The sequence below is a fragment of the Cryptomeria japonica genome, chromosome 6, assembly GCF_030272615.1.
Source record: "Cryptomeria japonica chromosome 6, Sugi_1.0, whole genome shotgun sequence".
Lineage (NCBI taxonomy): Eukaryota > Viridiplantae > Streptophyta > Pinopsida > Cupressales > Cupressaceae > Cryptomeria > Cryptomeria japonica.
The window spans coordinates 651,226,690-651,251,000 of record NC_081410.1 but is presented as its reverse complement, the minus strand read 5'-3'; the positions used below and the strand labels follow the sequence as shown (position 1 = coordinate 651,251,000).

The 24,311-nt window shown below is 36.7% G+C and overlaps 1 protein-coding gene across 1 annotated transcript in view; it reads right to left on the bottom strand.

The window, feature by feature from the left end:
• LOC131033172 (probable aldehyde oxidase 4) overlaps positions 1-16,148 on the bottom strand; it is a 32,400-nt gene extending 16,252 nt beyond the window's left edge. Inside the window, exons 1-2 of the mRNA XM_057964318.2 lie at positions 15,834-16,148; positions 13,310-15,049 (exon numbers count right to left, since the gene is read on the bottom strand). Coding sequence (XP_057820301.2) covers positions 13,310-15,049; positions 15,834-15,984 — 1,891 coding nt within the window. The 5' untranslated portion in view covers positions 15,985-16,148. The remainder of the gene's footprint in view (positions 1-13,309; positions 15,050-15,833) is intronic.
• Between the last annotated feature and the right edge of the window lie 8,163 nt (positions 16,149-24,311).

The following is a 24,311-nucleotide window of genomic DNA, read 5'->3' as shown; positions in this document are numbered from 1 at the left end:
TTACATTCAATTGCATGGATGATCGCAATCGAGTCTTTGAGGGAGACCCTTATTTTTATAACCAGGTGGGGTTGTTCATCAAACCTTGGCATGTGGGATTTAACCCTTCGAAGGAGCTCCCAAATTGAGTCCCAGTGTGGGTTCAATTACCTTGTTTTCCGGTAGAATGTTGTTTGGAGGATGTGTTGTGAATGCTAGCTTCACTGCTTGGGTGGCCTGTTGGATCTTCAACGCAAACCTTGGGGAGAAAGGTAATGACTTTTGCTTGCATTTGTGTTGAAATTGATCTTAGTAAGCCTTTGCCAGATGCTATAGATATGTGTGTGGGCTCTTACTCTTGGGTCCAACAACTTGATTATGAGACTTTACCTTTCCGATGTCATCTATGTCATGAGTATGGTCATTTGCAACGCAAGTGCCCTAGGTCTAAATCGGTTGAGCATTAGCCTCAACAGTCGTCTCGTAACCTTGATGGGGTTGATAAAGGAAAAGTTTCCATGTCTCGTGTGGTTGTGGGTGCTGATGGTTTTGTCCCAGTTAAGACAAAGAATAGGAACCGACGTCAAAAGAGGTCTTTGTAGGAGAGTCAGGAGGAGGATACCTTTAGCAGATTTGAAGCCTTGGACGACCTTAGCCAGTAGGAGGTGAATCTAGGGATGATTCCTTTGGATCATAGTGCAGTAGGGTTGATGCCTGATAGTGTGAACTTGGATCCTACCCAGGGTCTACAGGAGGTTGGAAGTCAACGGATGGAGATGGATCAGTAGGTTTTGGCTCAAAAGGGACCCATCTCTAGTGTTGAAGTGAAGATGGATGGTGGGGATGTTTCTCCTGCAACACAAAATTGGACTCTGCTAAGGTTAAAAGTAATAAGATCTCTTTACATCTGGGTCTTCTTCAGAAAGACTTTAAGAAAGGAGCAACGAAGAAGATTTCAAAGGTTGGTAGAAAGAAGGACTTGGATAAAATCAAATTGATGGGGGAGAACTTGGTTGAGTCAAGGTCAGTAAAGACTTTGGATTCTCATTTTTTTAATCCTCCCAAATGATTGTGCTTTCATGGAATGTGAGGGGCTTGAACAATGGCCCTAGACAAAAAGGTGTTTAGAAATTGATAAGGAGTCATTCTCTTGATATCCTTTTCTTGCAAGAAACTAAATTATCAGTGGAAAGTATGTTGGGTTTGGTGCCTAAGCTATGGGGGAGAGGAGAATGTCAATGTATTGGGGCATTTGGCTCCTCTGGAGGTGTGGCTTGTCTTTGGAACCCCTTGAGGATTCATCCTATATGGTGGGTTTCTTCCAGATCATCTTTATCTGGGGTTGTCTCTAGTCTTGTGACTGGGGAATATATCTTGCTTACTATCATTTATGCCCCCACTGATCTTCAGGGTAAGCAAAATTTGTGGTCTCATATTACTTTTATGTGTGGATTATGGCAAGTGATTTCAATGCCATCTTAGAGTTGAGTGAGAAGAAGTGTGGTGTTATGCGGTTGAAGCCTTCTTCCTTCCTTCTTCGAGATAGTATATCAACCTTGAATCTTGTTGACATCAAACCCGGTAATGGTCTATTCACTTGGAACAACAAGAGACTAGGGGAGTATTGGATTGCAGATAGGCTGGATCGCTTTTTGGTTTCTAGTTTTTGGGTTGGTGGGTGATGGTCCACCTGCTTTGAGATTTTAGATTGGAAAGGCTCGGACCACTAGCCCATCAAATTGGTGTCCTCTTCTGCTCGGGTCACTCACATTCCTTCATTCAAATTCCAGCTTATGTGGTTGCGAGATTCTTCCTTGCAGGTTCATGTTGTGGAGTGGTGGAAGAAAGGGAGGCTAGCATTTGGCACTGTCATGTACACTTTTGCCAAGCAGCTGCAATTTGTTAAGTTTCAGCTTGGACGATGGAATCGTCAGTGTTTTGGTAATATTTTTCATGCTAAGACAACTACTCAATTAGAGTTGAATGACATTACTAGAGAGATAAGAGAGCATGGATTGTTAGAAGCCTTGCTTAGGGAGGAAGTCAAGGTAGTCAAGGATTTAGAGGAGTGGGAGTTTAGGGAGGAAATCTAGTAGAAATAGAGAGCTCGTATTGATTGGCTTCAAGCGGGGGATAAGAATACTGTGTTCTTTTTCAATTCAGTGAAAGCAAGAAGACATGACAATTCCATCCCTGCTCTAGTTAATGATAGAGGTGAGCAGTGTTTATCCTTGCAGGAGATTTCTAGGGATTCTATGTAGTATTTCCAATCCCTTTTTAGTGAGGATTCTCAGGGGAAATTGGAAGAGGAAAACCAAGTTCTTGCTTGTATTCCTTCTCTAGTTACTAGGGAGATGAATGAGCAGCTTATGGGACCTATTTTGTTGGACGAACTTCAGAGGATTGTTTTTCACATGAAGAAGGGAAAGGCTCCTGGACCGGATGGGTTTCCGATTGAGTTCTATCAAGAATTCTAGGATGTTATCAAATTGGACTTATTGGAGGTGGTCCAAGAGTCCCAGAGGAGTAAGCAGATGCTTCGGGCTTTGAATGCGACTTTCATTGCGCTCATTCCCAAGTGTGATGGGGCTGACCGGTTAGGCCAATTTCATCCTATTTCGCTTTGTAATGTGATTTATAAGATTATTTCTAAGCTGATAGTTGAAAGGTTGAAGAATTGGCTTGGGAGGGTCATTTCTGAAGAGCAGAGTGTGTTTGTGGAGGGCCGTCAAATCTTGGATGGAGTGGTCATCGCTACTGAGACCATTCATTCTATGTTACTTCCAAGGAAAAAGCTATGTTTATCATGTTGGACATGGTAAAGGCTTATGATAGAGTTCGATGGTCCTTTCTCCAGAAGATTCTTAGGGCCTTTGGTTTTGCTGATGAATGGATCCAATGGGTTATGGGTTGTGTTTCGTCTACCTCATTCTTTGTGCTAATTAATGGAGAACATATTGAGTTGTTTGGTGCATTTAGGGGTCTTCATCAAGGGGACCCTCTTTCCTCGTACTTATTCATTCTTTTGGTTGAGGGTTTGGGGAGATTGATTAAGTATAATGTGGGATTGGGTATTATTCATGGCTGGACTTGGGGTAATGACATACCTCCTCAGTACCATTTGCAATTTGTGGATGATATGGCCCTGATGGGACTGGCTAGGATCAGAGAAGCTATAAATCTGCGTAAAATCTTGGATGTCTATCTTGTTGCTTCTGGCCAGTTGATCAATGAGGACAAATCTTCCATTATCTTATTCAACACACCTGGAACTATTCAATTGAGTATTGCTCATATCTTGAGATTCCAGGTCGGTTCTCTTCCCTTGACTTACCTGGGTATTCCTATCTCTATTGGTAATCCTCCTAGGGATTCTTGGTAGGGTATTCTAGACAAATTTTGCATGAAGGTTCAACATTGGACTCATAGATGGTTATCCTTTGTTGGGAAGGTTCAACTGACCCAGTCGGTGGTCCATGCTCTTCCGCTTTATAGGTGTATGCTCAAAGTGGCCCCAAAGTGGTTTGTGAAGGAATTGGATTCTTTGGCAATGAAATTCTTATGGGCAAACAACCTATCCTCCTATAAATGGAGTCTTGTCAAATGGGACTTGGTGTGCAACCTAAAGCAGTTGGGTGGGCTTGGATTAAGGCAGTCTTCTTTATTTGGGGAGGCTTTGGCAGCTAAATTGTACTAGAGGTGGTGTGTTGAACAAGATCAAGGTTGGGCTAAGATTTTGTCTTTCAATTATATGCAGAGGATCCTGAAGGAGGAAATCCCAAGATATCCGCTTGCGGGAAAAAGGCTCTATGATTTGGAGTACTCTCAAGAAAGGGGCTACACTGATAAAAGAAGGTCTTTTTTTGGATCTGTAAGAGGGGGGAAGAGGTTCTTTTTTGGTTTGATTCTTGGGATGGATATCCCCCCATTATTGATTAGTTTCATAATTTAGTGAATCTTTGCCAGAGGTTCCTGGAGGCAGGATGGTCTAGAGTGAGCGACTTTAAGTCTATTTATAGGTGTGGGCAACTGGAGATGGTGCGGTGGAAGGTTCCTAATGAATGGCCAGTTGTTGATATGGAGGAAGACTACGTTGTGCTTCATGGCATTTTGGCTAGTAGACATTGTACAGTTCCCTTAAGGATAGGGATAGACTTGCTTGGTCCTTGAATCCTAAGGGTGTTTTTACTGTTGCTAGTGGGTACCAGGAGCTGTTGTTCGATCACTCGGAGGGGAGGAAGGTGCACTAGTAGAAATATGTTTGGAACAATTTCTCTTGGCCGAAGTGTAACTGTTTTGCTTAGACTTTGACTTCGAATAGATGTCTAACCTGGGACAATATTCGCAAGCATGGGTTCCACGAGCCTTCCATTTGTGTTTTGTGTGGTAATGGGGAGGAGGATTCCTCTCACCTGTGGTAATGGGAAGGAGGATGCCCTTTCTTGTTGCTACTCTGGCATTACTGGTGGGGGTGTGGAATCACCCCTGTGTTCGCGCGGATTCTTTGGTGGAGTTTTGGAGCAGTTTGGGCAAGCCTCCTATTTTGTCCTCTTTTCTCCAGACTATCTAGCACATTGGGCCCATATTCATACTTTGGCAGATCTGGCTAGAGAGGAATAGGAGGATCTTTAGGGAAGTCAGATTGTTAGTTCAACAAGTGTGGAATAGAATCATTGGCATGATCTAGGAGACGGTGCAAGCTAAACGTGAGATGAATTTTCCTCTGGATAGAGGAGAAGCTGATATTGCGAGTAGGTTGGGTTTGCAGGAGATGTCTCATGTCTCAGCTTGTGTCAGGAGAGGTAGACGTGCTAAGTAGAAGGTTCAAAGGGCAGGAAGATGGTTGCCCCCTCGGGATGGTTCCATTAAGATTAACACCGATGGCTCCTCTTGGGGTAATCTGGGTCCTACTCGAATTGGGGGTGTTGGTAGGGATTGTATGGGGGATGTGGTTTTCTTCTTTTCAGTTCATAAAGGGCAACAGTCTAATAATTTTATGGAGGGACTAGCAATTTTCTATGCCCTGGAGCATGCATATGAGCTGAGGTGGCATAAGGTTATCTGTGAATCAGATTCGCAAATTATTGTTAATATGTTGATTGAGCAGAAGGTGAGTGGGATTAATTGGCAGCTGGCAAGGCTTGTGCACCATATTTTGCAAATTAGTGTTATGATGGAGAGGGTGTCTTTCATCCACATTCCTCGTGAATGGAATAGAGTTGCGGATTGTTTGGCTAAGTGAGCTTCGAAACATGGTGATGTTTGGGAAGTTGAGGGTTGGGAGCATCTTTCCCCTGATTACTGTCAGGATTTGCATAAGATCTTTGCTGAGGATATGGATAGTTATGAAACTGCTTGATTTCTGGTTGGGTTCTTATGGAGCCTTGTGGCTCTAGCTTTCTTGTGTAATGTTGATTTCTGATTATTAATAAAGGCTTTTACCCCTTTATTCAAAAAAATAATAATTTAAATATATTTGATATAAAATTATATATCCACTAATAATTTAAATATATTTGATATAATAATTTAATTATATTTGATATCCACTAATAATTTAAATATATTTGATATAAAAGTTTTAAATTGAAATTCAAATGGGGAACTGATTCACCTAAAATATTATAAAGTACAAAATCTCAATTAATACTTGCGATATTTTTTTAAAAGACTCGTACAATTATGTGAGGATTCATTTATTATGGGAGGTACTTATTTTTGCACAAATTGCAAGCAGCAATGTCCATGGCATAAAAATGGATGGCAAATAGCCGTAAAGATATAAAGCGAATTTTTTTTTACGAGAATTATGCCCAAGAAAACTACAAATAAAAGTGTTCATTTGGAAAATTCAGTATTCTTAATTTACAATCCGAAAATTTTGTGTATAACAGCTAAATGAGTGTTAGCCAATCATATCATCAAAAAATCATTTTTATAAATTATAAACATAAAAAATTTGTATGTATACTTCAACAAAACAAAAAGATTCAAATAAATTAAAAAATACTTGTTAGTAATTGGTTTAAATAAATTTGTTTAATAACTAGTTAACTAGGAAAATGAAAAACTCATTACAATATTCCTTAGCCTAACGGCAAGTACTAATAATAAGAAGAATATACTAAGTAGCAATTAATAAAATTCAGTCTAAAGAGAAGATTGTACAAGAAGAAGAAAAGGACATCATTTCCATCACCATAAAAACCAGTTATAATTGTGGGAAGTTTTGTTTCATAATCGATAGATAGATAAATTGGCAATAAGAATTATCATAAAAATTTGACAATGCAAAATGTTACCAAAAAAAAAAAACATTTACACTATCAAATATTGTTGTCTAGTAGCAAAACAAACAAAAAATAAGGAAAGAGAATATCACACCAATAAGAAAAAATCAATTTTAAAATTATATTTGTTAATAAAGAGTTGAGGTATGCTTTTATGTTGTGTTTTAAGTAGTGTTATTTCACTATTTGTTTGATTTGATATTCCTTTTTAATTTATTTATATATAAATATTTAAGATTTTATTTTAAAATAATAATTTTTGAGAATTAAATAACTAGTATATCTATCGTTAGAGAAATATAAGTAAAGTACACCGAAAGATATCATATTTATTTATTATTTCACTTGAAAAATAATTATATTATTATATTATAATTAATATTAATTTATTATTATATTATGATATTGTAATCAATATTATATTATTATTAAGATATTACCATATTTTTATATTTCTATTAAACTCTCCACCAAAGCAAAAAAATCTATTAAAACTAATTATTATTATATTATCATATCTTTATATTATTATTATAATATTATTGTGACGAAGTTAACTATTAGTATAATGAAGATAAATAGAATTGATTAATAGTTAAACTTAGAGTGAGTGGTAGTTGAGAGGAGAAAATAAATAAAATATTTCTTTTGGTTTTTCATGGATTTATTTCCATTTAGGTTATTTAAAGTTATTTAAGTTATTTTTATTTAAGTAATAGTAAAACTAATTGTAATTATGACAGGTGTCATACAATATGACGGGTGTCAGTTTTAATTATAGGGGTTTTTTAATCTCGCATATCTATCAATCCATTATGTGAGTATTAATTGATTAATAGTTAAACTCAAAGTAAGTGGTAGTTGAGAGGAGAAAATAAATAAAATATTTCTTTTGGTTTTTCATGGATTTATTTTAATTTAGGTTATTTTTAGTTATTTAAGTTATTTTTATTTAAGTAATAGTAAAACTAATTGTAATTATGACAGGTGTCATACAATATGACGGGTGTCAATTTTAATCATAGGGGGTTTTTAATCTGGCATATCTATCAATCCATTATGTGAGTATTAATACACCTTTTGGCGTAATTATATGATTTTTAGTATATTATTTAACTAGTATACCTATCTTTAGAGAAATATAGGTAAAGTACGCCGAAAGATATCATATTTGTTTATTATTCCATTTAGAAAATTATTATATTATTATATTATAATTGATGCACTGCAAAAAGGACTCAAGAAACACAAGATTCAAACATTAGTGTTGTTAGTATCAATCATAAATGAAAGAAGAATGAAACTACAATCCTAAGCATGCATATCAAGAGAGATATGAAACAAATTATAGAAAGCACACAAAAAAGGAAGAAATACACTAAACCCTCCCAAATGCTCCCCAACATGCTCATAGTTGCTCCTCCCTTGTTCCTCTCCTCTCCAAGTTCCACATGAGTGTAGCCCTCAACTTTTTGCACTACTATGGATGTCTTATGGAGATTCAAGATTATGAAAATGATTAATTATGCAAATACAACAAGCTGAATATGAAAAAGCCTAATTAATCTATGTTAATTTTATCTAAAATAACAAAGTAAAGTGCTCCTAGATGCTCTCTCAAATTTGGTATAAGTTTGATGCATACAAGATTTCTGGATCTTGATTAAGAAGGAATGGGCTCTATTTATAGGAAAAATGAAGAAATGGATGGTTGAGATTGAGTAATCTCAACAAGGGTCAGGATTGATGGGTTTATGATCCATGTGAGGGCTTTCAACCCAATCCTAGGATGACAAATGTCAACATGAGATGGCTTGAGAGGAGAGGGAAGAAGCATTAAATGCTTGAGATGACATGAAGGTTACCTTAGGAGGTAAGGTTAGGATTGAGTTGAATTAATAAAGCTTTTATCCAATGAATAATGTCTTTATCCAATGGACAAACTCTTGTGCAAGAGTTAGTGAGGATAACCATGGTCAAAGCAATAAATGCTTGAAGAGACCCATGAGTTAAATGGGAGTTGAGTTAGAGGGTGTGGGTGAATTGAGTTTAACCATTTATGGTTATGTAAGAGCCATAAATGGTTATGTAAGAATCATTAATGGTTTGGAAAACTTTAGGGGTCAACTTGTTGGAGAATAAAAGCTTTTAATGCTTTTCAAAGACTTTGAGACTTTGAAAAGTGACTTCAAGTTGCTTAGGAATGTGACAATAATTAGGGAGGGTGATACTAGGTAAATTAGGAATGGATTAGAAGAATCTATAATGGGTTAGAAGAGTCTAGTGGGTTTGGTGGGTGAGAGAAAATGGGATTTTAATTAAAATAAAATTCATTATTTCAACCAAATAGGTGCAACTTGCATTTGTAGGAGAATGCAAGTGGGGGTAGTTTAGGGATTTAAATAAATATTTGTTTATTTATTTTAAATGAGGAAAGGGGGTTAAATTAAATAAATGTGCTTTATTCATTTAATTGATTGTTAGAGTATGACTTAATGAATTAATTTAAATAAATTGAATAATTTATTTAGTTAATAGAAGAAGAGGTTGAGGATGAAATTAATTAAATATTAATTTAATTAATTGATTTATTGATGATTAAATAATCAAATAAATAGTAAATATTCATTTAATTAAGTGGACAGATTTATGTGACTACAATAATTAATATTAATTTATTATTATATTATGATATTGTAATCAATATTATATTATTATTATTGTCTTTGGACATGTAGTGTCGCGGTTAGAACACTTTGTTGGTGAAGCGACCACCAAGGTTCAAATCCCTGCTGGGTCGTTGAGCTCGCAGATTTGAACAAGTGAAGTGTGGGGATGAGGTCCCCGTTTGTGGCCTCGCCGGTTCATAGATCCGGGTCAAAATAGTTTCTCGTGGAGCCGGAGGGCGTGCCATGCCACCGTCACCAGTCACATTAAAAAGTTTACTAGGCATAAAATTTAAAAAAAATAAAAATCATATTATTTTTGAGATATTACTATATTTTAATATTTCTATTAAACTTCAAAAAAATCTATTAAGACTAATTATTATTATTATATTATCATATCTTTATATTATTATTATAATATTATTTTGACGAAGTTAACTATTAGTATGGTGGAGATAAATAGAATTGATTAATAGTTAAACTCAGAATAAGTGGTAGTTGAGAGGAGAAAATAATTTATTTTTTTAATCTGGCTTTTCAGACATTTATTTTAATTTAGGTTATTTAAAGTTATTTAAATTATTTTTATTTAAGTAATAGTAAAACTAATTGTAATTATGACGAGTGCCATACAATATGATGGGTGCCAATTTTAATCATAGAGGGTTTTTAATCTCGCATATCTATCAATCCATTATGTGAGTATTAATACACCTTTCGACGTAATTACTATTTTAAGTTCTTTAAATTAGAAATTTTTTGATATATAAATAAGTGTTTTAGGCACATATAATGTCTCTTTCTTAATGATAGTAAGTTGTGGATCCCATTCACTTAGTTATATCATTTTTCTATGAGTAAAAAAAAAAAATCCTATATTTTAAAGATTTTCCTTATTTTTTGGAGATGGAACTAAAAATTGATTGACTTTAAATTTGGCTTGAGTCTTTTGAATTGAGTTTCTAACCTATTAAATTGTCAAGATGTCAATCTCAAGTTATGATTTTTAGTAAAGGTCTAATATTTCTAGAATATGTCTTATAGGTGTATTGTAATTTTGATTAAAACCATAAAGAAAAAAATAACTAGTGACATTTAATAATAAATGGTGTCATTTTAATACCCTAGACTTATGTTTAAGATGTAATTTTTAAAAAAAATGGCATTCCTCTTACTTAGAATTGGTGGCTATATAGAGGGGGTTTGAGGGGAGAAATGCATACTTTCAGATTTTAAATTATAAAATATTTTTTTGTTCTTCATGGCGATGGTTATGTGACATCAAACAATAATAGATTTGATGATGAAAACATTCAAATCTCAAAGCTAGAGGGCATAGTTCTTTGAATTTGGTAGGGAAATTCATACATAATCTATATTTATGCATTCAAAGAAATTTTAGCTATTGTTTATGGATGATTTGGTTGGAATTTTGCTTGGAAAAATTTATGAATAGATTTAGTCTTAATCTTTGAATTCTAAAGTTATCAATTATAATTATCTATGCTCACTTTTTGGATTTCTAAGGTTGTATCAATGAATAGCATGCTCTTCTTTTATGATACCCCTAAACATCATTAAATGGATGCAAATACCAAGTGTATTATTTATAGTTTATTTAGGTGTTCAAATTGTGTGATTTTATTGCATTGTATCCAATTTAAATAAACATTCAAAATACAAAAAAAAAGGTTTCTTTAAATTTTATGTTGGAAACTCTATATTTTGGCTTGGAAATTTGCAGATCAATTTGTTTTTTTGTCAAGGATTTTTACAACATATATGATAGTTAAAGATAGTTGAAGTTATGCTTATGTTACATAAACGGTAAGTATCAAATATGTCTTCTATGTATGATTAATGTCTTCAATTTCATTAATTGGTTTAAATTTTGAAAAATAGCATTAGGCTTTGTATTAACACTATGATTCAACTTATCTATAGATTTGAATGCATATAAGTTATTCAATCTATGAAATCTTGTATCGTTTGTGTGTGCCAAAGACAATTCACTCATGTATGTGATTTACAAGTCTCTAGTTGTAGCTAGTAAAAAAGTGTTTGCTATGCTTAGTTCACTTGACATTTCATATAGTTGCAACTATTGAAAAATACTTGTTCACATTCTTAAGATAAAAAGATAGGGCATTAATCATTTCAATTATTTCATTTATACAAGCCCCTTTAGAGAAATCTTGTATAGTTTTGATAAGTGTAAAATCTAGGGTTTTTTTAGTTTTTTTTTGGATTTTCCTCTTAGAATTTGAAGAGAAGTTTATCCATAGATACTATTGCATTTTGTGTTGTTTCATAAGAGACAAAATAAAATACTAATAAAACTTATTTAGTAAGGATTCTCTTTTCATTTTGAGTAGTTTTTAATAAATACTTCTTTCCATTATTTATTATTTGTAGATCTTTATTTGTTTTGAGGCACCTGATTATTTCCTTTAAATTTTTTGTTCATTCATAATATATTGAGTTCTTACTTCAAACTCTATTATTTTTAGTTGGACCTCCTTGAAAGCACAATTTGATAAAAGTAGAGAGAGATTCTCTTGTTGAAAATTAATTATTCTTGAGTTACTTTCAAGTTCTTAAAATATTGCTTTTAAAAGATGCCTTCTAATAAGTCTCTTTATGATTTTCATTGTTTAAGGATAACAAGAATATTATTTGGCATTTCTTAGACTAAATTACAAAAAATGAATTACTAATACAACGTGAAATCTATAAAAGAACTTGATAATCGTTCAATGTAGTTGGCAATGCTCGTATCAAAGTTATTATTCTATAACAACATTCGACTAGTAGTTCTCGTTGATTAGCTCTCACTAGTTGACAAGAAAAATGGTGGCTAAAGGTTATTACCAAATTGATGAAATGGACTTTGGTGAGAGATTTTCTCTTATAGCTATGTTTAGTTTCATTAGACAATTGTTATGCATAGCTATGACATATGATTTAGTGATAAAACAAATGGATGCTAAGACCACATTCTAGGTGATCTAGAGGAGGAAATTTAAATGAAATAACTCAAAGAATTTGAGGTAATAGGTAAAGAGAATTTGGTCTATAAATTCAATAGGGCTAAGTTGTATGTTAAGGCAATCATGACATATGTAGAATCAAAAGACAAGTGCTAGAGATAGGATGACCACTTTTGATGGTGTTCATGTTAATTTTGTTCTATTTCTTCATAATATAAAGTAACTTGTGGATTATAATTTATTTTCTTATTATGTAGTTTTTCCTTGCTTGCATGTTGGACTATGGCATAGCTCCTTGTCGTACATGGGATCCAAACTACCATGGTGAAAGTTTGTTATGGCAAGAAGTTGGGGGCCATGGTGCATTAGGAATACTCTAAGTGCATATTAAGAGACATCATTTGCTATCTCCAATTTTTTTCTAAAGCTCTAGTATAGAACAAAGTTTGTATTTAAATGCATCACATGTTTTATGTTATAAAACAGCTCAAGTGAATTTTTTATTTAACTCATATTTAGTGATCTTTAGTGATCTTATTCAATAGCCAAGTAACGTAAGAGAAACTAAGCAATATAAGAATCTTGCAAAAGTTTGCCAATCCAAATAAATTATGGAGCTCTATAAGATTAGATGTTGTAGGCCACTCTTAGATGACAAAAACTTTGGTTGAGTCCACATGTACTCCCATGCTTCCACAGTCTATCTTAGACATTATATTTCCTTCGAGAAAATTGAATATTTTTCCAAATTAACATAGGGGTTTCGTTACCACCTTGCGTGAAATACCTATCAGATGTGGCATAGATGTTAATCCAATGTTTGTTGAAGATAAGAATTTCATCAATGTAGATAATAATGATCGAGTTAGTGAATGATCGAGTTAGTATATTGTTCATCATCTACATGAATCATTGTAGAACATTGCCTAAGATGAAGGGTAAAACCAACCATAAGAATATGTCATCCTTGTATTAAAACTTGTATTCTACATGTTTGTAGGCTTAACAAAATCTAATGATATCCAAACTTTTATTTTTTAAAAATTGTCATAGTTTAATCCTTGTGAAAGGTTTATTAGAGGTTTTCATAACTTCTAATGATGATGCAGTTTTAGATTGTGAGGCTCTAATTGAGAATTACTTTCCATATATGATGAAACCGCGTTTTAGTGAGAAGGTTATTTGTCCAAAATAAATTACTACAATCCCTGAGAAGATTGCCATAAATTCTTTATGGCATTAAGAGCCACTGCACAAAATAATACTTGGAGGATCTGATTGTTTCAATTCGTTTTCAATATGTAGCTCTCTCTACTATAAAGCAAATAACTACTCTTATTTGATATTTGATAATTTAAAGTGAAAAAGGAAAGGGAAGTACCTGATGCTTGAAGCTCTGCAGCAACTTTTGCAGAAGGCTGGCCTACTGGAGTATACTCATCATGAAATTCCATTGTTTGTTTACCATCTATAATGCTTTTTGTTTTGAAGGAGCATTTCTCATGATTGAAAGTACTGTCACTCTGGTTGTTGTTAACTTCCAGAGAATCAGTGATGCAAGGGGGAACTATATCTTTTACAAGAGGACTAATGAAGTCAAAAAGAAAACCAACAGCCACACTTTGCCTGTAAGCAGATTTTGGGGTACCTTCCACAGGAATGATCTGTAGTTTAAGCATTTCAATTGCCTCCAGAAGAACATCTGGTGATATAACTTTATTGACTAAGAACTCTTCTACAGTGGTAGCCCTAATAGCATGGCTCACCCCATATGCACCAAAAGCAAGTCGAAGACTCTTTGCAACCAGATTTCCTTGATGTCTACTGAGAGAAATTTGAGCGAGGAAGGCAGCATTAACATAAGACACTGCATTACCAAGCGGTCGAATGGCTGTCCTATATGTTTTGAACAACAATTTTTCGTCAAATTTAGCAGAGCCATTGTTTCCAGCAGGATTGCTAACTTCATTCCAGTTTGGAATGAATACCGAGAGCAATAGTACCCTTGAATCAAGACAAGGCTTATCAAGGAATTCCTCCATGGTTAACTCAGATTCTAATCTCTCAGTTGAGATAATTTTGACTGATGTATTAGCTCCAAGGAGAATGGTTGCAACATCTGAATCAAATGACAATTTCTTGGCCATAATTATATTGCCACCGATGCTAGCTGTATTTCTAATAAATGCAGAGGCTACCTTTTTCAGGTGATTGGCAAGGCTCTCAAACACTAAACTTCTAGTAGGGTTTTCTTTTCCATGATCCAGAATATCATCTGCAATGGCATTTGTATCCTCCAATGCTTTTATAAGCTTGGCAATGGTTACAGCTGCTCCAACTTCAATCCCAGAATCATGTCTTTTAATAATCTGTAGCTCTGAGATGTTTCTGATATCAACAAAAACTTTAGGCTCTATGTTTTTGTAGATTCCAGCACTTGTGTTACCTACTACAAGCTTGGGTTCAACATTTTCCTCAGCAGCTTTTTCCAGAGCCCCCAAAACCTCATCCAAGGTGGATGGTCTAATCCAAACACGTTCTTCTCCACTGAATTCATCTTTGTAAGAAAAATTCAATGAGGATGTTCTAAAATCTTCACATCTTGGTCTACAGAATTTGGAATCTGTAGAAACTCCAGTTGGATTGTATTCAGGCAGCTTATTTGGGTCAGGAAATTCATCCTTTTTCCAAAAGGTGTTGAGACCCAAGTCTTCTAAATCAACATCCCCTGCAAAACTTTTACAAACATCAGCAATGGGTCTGTAGCCAGTACACCTGCACACATTCCCTGCAACGGCTTTCTCAGCTTCCAAAACCGAAATATTTGAAAACCCATGTCTATGATCATTGTTTCCTTTGGCATCAGCCTGACGAAGAGCACCATAAAGAGACATACACCATCCTGGAGTGCAGTACCCACACTGCGATGCATGAAAACCTGCGACCCTTTTGTGGATAGCATGATATCCATCCCTGCAATTCCCAAGCCCTTCAGTAGTTGTGATGGAACAACCATCTATAGATCCCAACAGTGTCAAGCACGAACTTATTGAAAATTCCTGTGTCTCTTTTGTATCAGTGTTGTATTTTGATAAATGCACAACACAAGCCCCACATCCCCCTGCAACCAATCAGATAATTTCAAGCCAAATTGTTCTGTAGAATCCGGCAAACATTATCTAGAATCTAGATGATTGTTTCTGGTTCTAAAATAAATTCATCAAACTTAAATTTATGTAGCTTTTACAGTCCATGAAGATCATTAGTAATTTTTTTGGTTTCAGTTGTGTGTAAATTTCAAGTTTCGAATCAGACCGGATGAAATATACAGAAAACAGAATTATGATGAATCATGTGATCTACTCTAAAATATATATTAGTGAAAAAATCTATCCACAACTTAATCCAAAAAAAACCTACTAATGTTCATCAAACTTCTTTAATTGTCTACGAGTCTCTAAGACTTTGTAGATATAGATAAAACAAATTCTCCAAAACTTGTGAAGTTTTAGCTGTCTTATTTAAGATTTCACTTATTCAGGCTTGTTAAAAAATGAAGTGTGTTGCACGTTAGTTTTAAACGTCATGCTCCGTGCTTCAACAGTTACAAGGTTCACTTTTTCATCTGAATGAGGTACAGAGTGTGTTGCATACTGTATAGATTTTAATCTAGATTCCTTAAAAATCCTATGATATTGAAGAACTGAATAACAGTGTTTCTTGGGTGGGTATGTCTATAAATAGATCCTGCTAAATCTAAAAGGCCATATTCGCTAGAGAATCAACAGATAAGAAAAACAGAGATGATGATGCGAGTTGAATTCAAAAACATTACAAATAATTTCAAAGATAAATGAGTTACAGAACATAGAATTCAAATTAGATTTTGTGTCTGATAAGCATACCTTCTCCACAGCCAAGTTTGGCTCCTTTGTACTGAGTGTGATAACGAAGATAAGAAAGCAGAGTAGTTTCTGGGTGGATTTGAGATAAATCCACTTCAGTCCTTTGGCCATTCAGCACAAAAACCAGACAATTTGCATTTGCTAATTCCATGATGCCACTTCTACTTCGTCTTCTGCACTCACTCTAAAAGTTTTCAGTGCAACCGATTTTAAATTGGAACCGAAAGTCAAAAATCCATAATTCTTGAATTTGACGAGCTGTTATTGTAAACCCTCCCTTCCTATTCTGCTAGAAAAAAAAATTGCAAGGTACAGGGTAGCCGCCCACGAAAGTTGCCATCATAAATTTAAATACATATATTTGCCATCAAAAATTTATATTCATATTTATATATACATATGACTATTAGCAGGGGTCCCATGATGAGGGGGGCTTAAGTTCTATTTTAAGGAAGAGGCGGTCCCATGAATAAAAATATTTTGGAAACTTTTCAAAATATTGCCCCACCAGCTTAGGGATATTATTTGCCACTTGTCAAAAATTTAAATTTAATTTCTATAAAAAAATAGTTTTAGAGGGAAACGAATTAATTTTATTTGTTTTTATTATGCACGTAGTATAAAAGATATTCATGAGACCACCAACTTCCTTAAATTGCAAAGCTTAAATTTTTAAGTTGGATTACACTACAAAATTCATGGGATCACCAGCTTTAAAATTTAACTAAAAAATCTCAGTTGCTCCCGCTCTATTTTTTAGGAAGCCCCCCTCCATGGGACCCCAGCCTTAGTAAATAAAAAAATAAAAAGATTCCCTAAATTGAATCATCAACTATTTTTTGTCCAAAATGCATGGTAGTCGAAGTTGCGTGTTGTGCGTAATTAGTCAAAGTTGAAGTAGCTATGTAGAATAGTTAGGGGAGAGGAGCCAATACACATGCGAGATCCAGAACGTAATATAGTTCGTGCGTTGTTTGGGCCCCACACTTGACCACCTAACCTGCCAAAACATGCGCACCCCAACCCGAAAATATACACAAAATTAAATCAATAAACATGCACATACAAATATAACACGTTTTAGATCCAAAGTGTATCCATTATATTTAAATATAAAACATTGTGTGCCACATTGGAAGGGTCAAACAAGTACGACCGCCAAAAACATGCCGAGTCTAGCCATGTACACAAGCCAACGTGCCATAAAGTGGCCCGAAATAACAAAAGTTAAGTGTCTTTATAAAACCATAAAGGAGGAAAATATGACCGGTTTACAGACTCTGACACCAACATTACGAACATAAATAAAAACTTCACATTGCCACCCGCACACACGTGGACCCAAACGCGACCCATCATATAGCACCTAAACAAATGTTTAGGTCCACGTGTGTGCCATGAAACGTTATGTCCTTGACACTGTTGCCAACCCTCTGTCCCATTTGTACTGCTCGAACCATCGCCTTCAGGTATCTTCAACACGTGCTTACCGGTGCTGTCATGACTTCTCCCTCCTATAATGACGACAACAAGTTTGTAAGGCCACTATATTCCATTAAAAAACAATCAAATCAGGCTTAAATGAATTGCCTCTACAAATTCAATGGACATTCAAATTTTGAATTCGAATCAGTACATTAAAAGGGGGAAACCACAAAATGTTTGTATAAAAAAAAAGTCTCCTCTCATTGCAGTCACAAACAAACACACAACAAGCATTGCAACAAGAGAAAGACACAACAAGAATCAAAGAGGAGCAAATAGGCACACCAACAGAGGAGCTTCAACAAAAACACACGGGAATTAATCTTGTTACCCTACATCTTCACAGTCCTTTACTGTCACATTTTGTTCATACATATATTGATTGTGTTTGAACTATTCTTTTTAGTTTTAAAACTGTATATGGTGAAAATGGATAGCAATAAACAACAATATTGAAAGACTAAAATGGATTCAACCACCAAACCCTAGCCTAACAATGAACAAAGATCCACCATAACATATGAAGATAACCTAAGACAATGCAAAATAACTCAAAAATCACAAAGATTATACCATCACATGTCCACTAGGGTTTTGATCTCCATTCTTCCTATCTCCATTGATCTTGTTTGATATGCTTGCTCTCAGATTTTTTATGTGCACAAGAGCTCAATAAAGAACGGAATGTGGTTGCAAGTAGAATTGTAGTGTAGCTAAGTCCTCCAAAATTAGTCATTAGGGTTTGTCAATGAAGAAAGCATCTCCTTAAATAGAAGACACAATAAGAAATGGAGGGTTAAGATTGAGAGGTGTAAAAAGGAGGTCGGCTAGGATTAAAGGGTAGGTATAAGAAATACCAAAATAATGAAAGAGGTAGGTAGTGTAGGAAATAAGAGATGAATGACATGTGTCATGTGTAGAAAAGGTTAATGAATTAATTAAATAAATAAAGATTTATTTAATTAATAGAAGAAGTAGGACAATTAAATAAATAAAATATTTATTTAATTTAGGAAAGGGATAATTTAAATAAATAAATGTATTTATTTAAATGAGAAATAAGGCTAGAAGAGGATAAATGAATTAATTAAATAAATAAAGATTTATTTAATTAATAGAAGAATTAGGCTTAGATAATTAAATAAATAAAATATTTATTTAATTAGACATGACAATTTTGGGTGTCTACATTTTGCCCCTCTTTGAGACAATGCGGCTTGTCGCGTTGTTTCAAAGAAAATAAGATGAACTGATACAGAATTGCCCCAGGATGGGAATGATATGCCCCCTCGAGAGATTGGATGAAAAAGTCTGGAAAGATTGCAGACAATCTCTCGATAAGAAAGATGGGATAGAATGGACTGATCAGATAAAGTGACAAAGTCACGGGATGAAAAAGACTGACTCGGGAAATGAAGACGAGGGCTAGGCTAGGCTATAAGATAGACCACGGGCAAAAGACATCCTCATTGTCATCTACACCCTTACGAGATCACAGTGCAGAGCGAGAAAAGAGCAGCAGCAGTCAGCAGCGATGGCATTCATTCATAGATTCGACCGTGTCCGCCGATTCCAGCGACCAGCCGATGCAGGAGAGCCGGTAAGTACCCGAAAACCTCCTCGTACTTTCACGCATTTCGAGTTTTTGTCATAAATGCATGTTTAGGAGCAATAAATGCGCTAGAAATAGGATAGTTTAAAAGTGCAAAAACGCGCAACCGCGTCTGTGTCAGCGCCAGGCGCGTCTGTGTCCAACAGGCGCGTCTGTGTCAGGTCCAGGCACGTCTGTGACTGGAACCGCGTTTGTGTTGAATGCGGACGCGTTTGTGAAATGCAGAGGCGTCTGTGATTTTTAGTAGCGTTTATGTCATGCAGGGACGTCTGTGTTCCCTGGTCGCGTTTGTGTCTAGCATAGGCACGTTTGTGTTCAGAAAGCGCGTCTGTGTTGCAGAGGCGCGTTTATGCAGTCTATAAGCGCGTTTATGAGTTAAAAGCGCGTGTGTGTTGAAAAGGTGCGTTTGTGTGTTTAAATGCATGGTTTTAGTCGTTAGGTCAAATCGGCAGTTCTGTGATGAACATACGCTGTCGATTGGATAAGCTGCTGAGAGGATACACTCAAGCAGGTCCTCTAGGAAGATTAGGATAGATCAAGGCACTTTGTGATGAACAGGGAGCACCAGGATAGACAGCACTTTGTGATGAACAGGGAGTGCGAATGTGAGTGACACTTTGTGATGAACAGGGAATGTCACACACGTAGTACTTTGTGATGAACAGTGAGCACTACTAGGATAAATAGCAACACTTTGTGATGAACAGTGAGTGTCACTAGGGTAGATAGCCATATGCATTTAGGTAGCAAGTAGCATTTTGTGATAAACAGTGAATGCCACGATAACTAACAAGATTGATTTGCTTGACTGCAGGAGTATTTGCCGATGTTGGAGTCACGGGAGAGATTCCCATCGACTCAGAGGTTGCGACCAGAGTTGTCTATCCAGGACATGATTTCCGTTGAGGAGATGGGCCTCACACATATGCTCTATGTGCCCGAGTTTCGGGCAAACATGGGGTTGCTGACTGCGTTGGCCGAGAGATGGCACTCAGAGACATGCACGTTTCACCTGCCGATGGGTGAGATGACAGTGACACTGGAGGATGTATACAGGATATTACATGTTCCCATTGATGGAGAGTTGATCCCCTACGACCGTGATGGTGACAGGGAGGCCTTGAGACGGGTCTTTCAGGATCCTGAGTTGGAGATGCGAGCAGGCCATGTAGCCTGGGACACCATGACTGCCACAGGATTAGCATTGCCGGCAGTTGTTGGGGGAGTTATCAGTGGATACTTGTGTCCAGACAGGGCCACACGAGGATTGGCAGTGGGCTGGGGAGGGGCCTTGGAGACGCTGATGGCAGAGCATACTAGGTATGCATGGGGGCCATGTGTCCTGGCACATTTATATTATGAGCTGCATCAGTTTGTATACCATGGATCAGTGGGTTTGGGCTGCGGTGTGACGCTCTTGCAGGTGTGGGCCTATGAGCACCTTCCCATCACACAGCCTATTCATTTCAGAGGCAGAGGACAGGGACAGAGTTTTGTGCACCTATATGCGATGATTACATCCCAGCCTCGGATTGGGAGACTCCGTCGAGGCGAGGCGGCTCCGAGGGAGGGAGTTCCTCATAGCTATAGTGGGCTCCCATTGTATCAGTAGATGTATCATTGTTGTATTGTAGACACCTGCGGGTGATTCTTTTGTAGCCATATGATTCTTTTGACATCATTGTATTATGACACATTTGATTATATATATGAGATGATTCATCTTTTGCGGCAGCTATATGCATGTGTACCTTATGTGATGAGATGTTCTTATGTGATGCATGTTTTATGATATGGATGCTTATATGATGCAATGCCATATATTTTTGTTCTTTTATGTTGTATATGTGATGCATGATGCAAATGAAAATGTATGTGATGCAAATGAATATGATAATGCAAATGATTATTTACATAATGAAAATGTGAGATGTGCTAACATGTGTTGTATGCAGGATGTGATGCAATTATAATATCTATATGTATGAAATGCTTATATGTGGTGATGCAGGTGCAACTATATGAAATGCAAATGTTTTTGGTGTGTCATTATACTCAGTCATGTGATAGCGGGCTACGCGGACTCGAGAAGGACAATGGAAGTCAATCAAGAAAGGGGGATGGAAGACAGAAGATATGAACGTGAAAGAGCTTCTTGTGCGTTATCATCATTGAGCTTTATTATGGCAGAATAGGTTATGACAATCGAGACATATGTTCGACCCAGAAAGTCATTGTACCTGTTTGCATGGAGATAAGACAGTCACAAACAAGGAATGCCCCAGTTCATACTAGACTCACAGTGTCCTCATATCCTTGGACAAGTCATAGCATTACTAAAAGACAATCCACAGACAGCAAATGCAAATAAGTGACGATACCCCATCCTCGCCTTTCTAGTCAAAGACATCCTGGAGATAGAATCTCTAGTCAAAGACATCCTGGAAAAGCTAAAAGACATGTCACCAAAAAGATAAAACCAAAAGAAAACCAAGACTCGACACCAACATCCACTGTAGTCCTCAAGTTTGTGTCTCTTGTCACTTGTTTAAGTCAAATTTTGATTGTGGTCACAATGTTCACTTTCACAAAAAGGATAGATAGCACTGAACCATATGTTGTCTGAGTCTGTTGAAAGATTTGATTTTGTTGAAGCCCATTGTTGCTGCTGTGTCTCATCTGAAACTGACTGATTCCATGAAACTGATACTTTATTGCGGAGAAGGTGGAACTTTATTGCGGATCTGTGATGCAAGTGCTGCTTTATTGCGGATTACGCGCGGATAGACTAAAGAGAGCTGAAAGAAACTGTACTCCTCGAAACATGTGATGTTCTCAGTTCCACACCCATTACTAGACGTAGGAATTGGCCGTAGTCACAGATAGGATCTGATTTATTATGGATGGAAAGAGAGTGAAAAGGGAGGGTTTATTATGAATGGCTAACCAATCTTAGGTAGATCAATAACAAGCCATGATGGGAATGGGTAAGTTTATTGTGAGTGAATTGGTCGTGAGTGTGTGCGAAGTGAAAAGATGAAAGAGAATCCTGAAAGAGGTAGGAGCAAAGTCTCTACGCATGGCGCTGGTGACCCAGTTTTCACCATGGTACTTTGCCCAGGGCGCCACCGAAGTGGTTTTCACCGTTGGACGAAATTATTTCTCTTTACTTTTTTGATTTTTCAATTTTTTTTTTTGTTGTCACAAGGCGCCTGTTTGCCAGGTTTTCACCAAGTAACGATTTTTTTGTTTTATAATTTTTTTGTATTTTTGAATTTTTTTTGATTTTTTTTGTGTTTTTGCATTAGGATACTCAAAAAGAGCTTATGTGTAGAACTTGCGAAGGTGCATGTTGTTGATAGGATCCTCCAAAGATTCCCCTTCTGTAGTTGAGAGTTGATATGCCCCAGATCCATATGCTGCTGTGATGATGTAAGGACCAAGCTAGTTGGGTTCAAATTTGCCCTTCTTTTCTCTATCTTGCTGATTCTTGGGGTTCTCTCTGAGGACTAAGTCACCTACCTCAAATGTGCGAGGCTTGACCTTGTGATTGTAACTGCGACTCATTCGTTGTTGGTAAGCCTTGAGATGATTAAAAGCAGTGTGTCGTCGTTCTTCTAACAGTTCTAGTTCTTGTAAGCGAGAGACCCTGTAGTCTTCATCGTTGATTATGTTTCTCAAGGAGACCCGTAAAGAAGGTAACTCGACCTCAATAGGCAAGATGGCTTCAGCACCGTAGACAAGTGAGTAAGGTGTAGCCCCTGTAGGTGTGCGGACACTGGTACGATAGGCCCAAAGTGCGGGATTGAGTTGGACATGCCAGTTACGGCCAGCGTCGTCGACTGTCTTTTTAAGTATTTTGAGAATTGTTTTGTTAGACGCCTCAGCTTGGCCATTACCTTGGGGGTAATATGGTGTGGAGAAACGATGAGAGATATGGAAGCGCTCACAGAGTTCACAAACATCCTGGTTCTTGAAAGGACGCCCATTATCGGTAATAATGGAAGTAGGAATCCCGTATCGGCAAATGATGTAGTTCAGGATGAAAGTAGCGATTTGTTTCCCAGTAACTTGCGTGAGAGGCACGGCTTCAATCCACTTTGTGAAATACTCTGTGGCTGTGATAATGAATTTATGTCCGTTGGAAGAAGGAGGGTGAATCTTGCCTATGAGATCGAGTCCCCACTGACAAAAGGGCCAAGGAGATGCAAGTGGCTGTAGTTCTTGTGCTGGTGCGTGTATGAGGTCTCCATGAATTTGACACTGCTTACACTTCTTGACAAACTGATATGCATCTTTTTCCATAGTAGGCCAGTAGTATCCAGTCCTGATGAGTTTCTTGGCCAAGGTAGGACCACTAGTATGCGGACCACATATCCCTTCGTGCACTTCTCGTAACTCAATCTGAGCTTCGTCACTCTCTAAACATCTAAGGAGGGTGCCATCTAGACCTCGTCGGTATAGGATATCAGCTAGGATAACGTATCGGGAGGATTGGCGGATGAAAGTGCGGCGTTGGTTGTTCGATAAATCGGGAGGTAAGATGTTGTCGCGAAGGTATGTGAATATGGAACCATATAACTGGGATTCAGGACCAACAACACATATCATTTCCGTAGGAGTGATCTCATATGACGGAATCAGCAGGTTGTCAACCAGGAACTCATAGCAGGTCTCATTTTGCGGTAGGTCAATGAGCGAAGCAATTGTAGCCATGGCATCAGCAGCACGATTCTGTTCTCTTGGTATCTGCTCAAACTCTATCTTTGCAAAGTGCAGTTTCAGATTATCTACCAGTTGTTTGTAAGGCATTAGCTTTTCATCTTTTGTTTGATAATCATCAGTTGCTTGACAGATGACAAGTTGAGAATCCCCAAAAACCCGAAGTTCTTGGATCTTCCACTGAACTGCAATTCTTAACCCCGTTGTTAATGCCTCGTATTCCGCTATATTGTTGGTGCAAGGAAATGATAAGCGGTATGACTTTGGTATAGAATCGCCTTGGGGAGTTATAAAGAGTATACCCGCTCCTGCCCCATGCTGTGTGTATGAGCCATCAAAGTATAGTTGCCATGGCTTTGCAGGTGATAGTGTTAGAATGGACTCATCTGGAAATTCTGACTGTAGAGGAACATCATCTATCATGGGAGCATCTGCCAGTTGATCTGCAATGGCTTGTCCTTTTATGGCTTTTCTGTCCACGTATTCAATGTCGAATTCACTCAAAATCATTACCCACTTGGCCAGTCGCCCAGTAAGTGTAGCTTTGTTGAGCAGATATTTTAGTGGATCAATTCGGGCAATCAACTTGGTCTTGTGAGTGAGCATATAATGTCGTAATTTTTGTGAAGCGAAGACCACAGCGAGACATGCACGCTCAA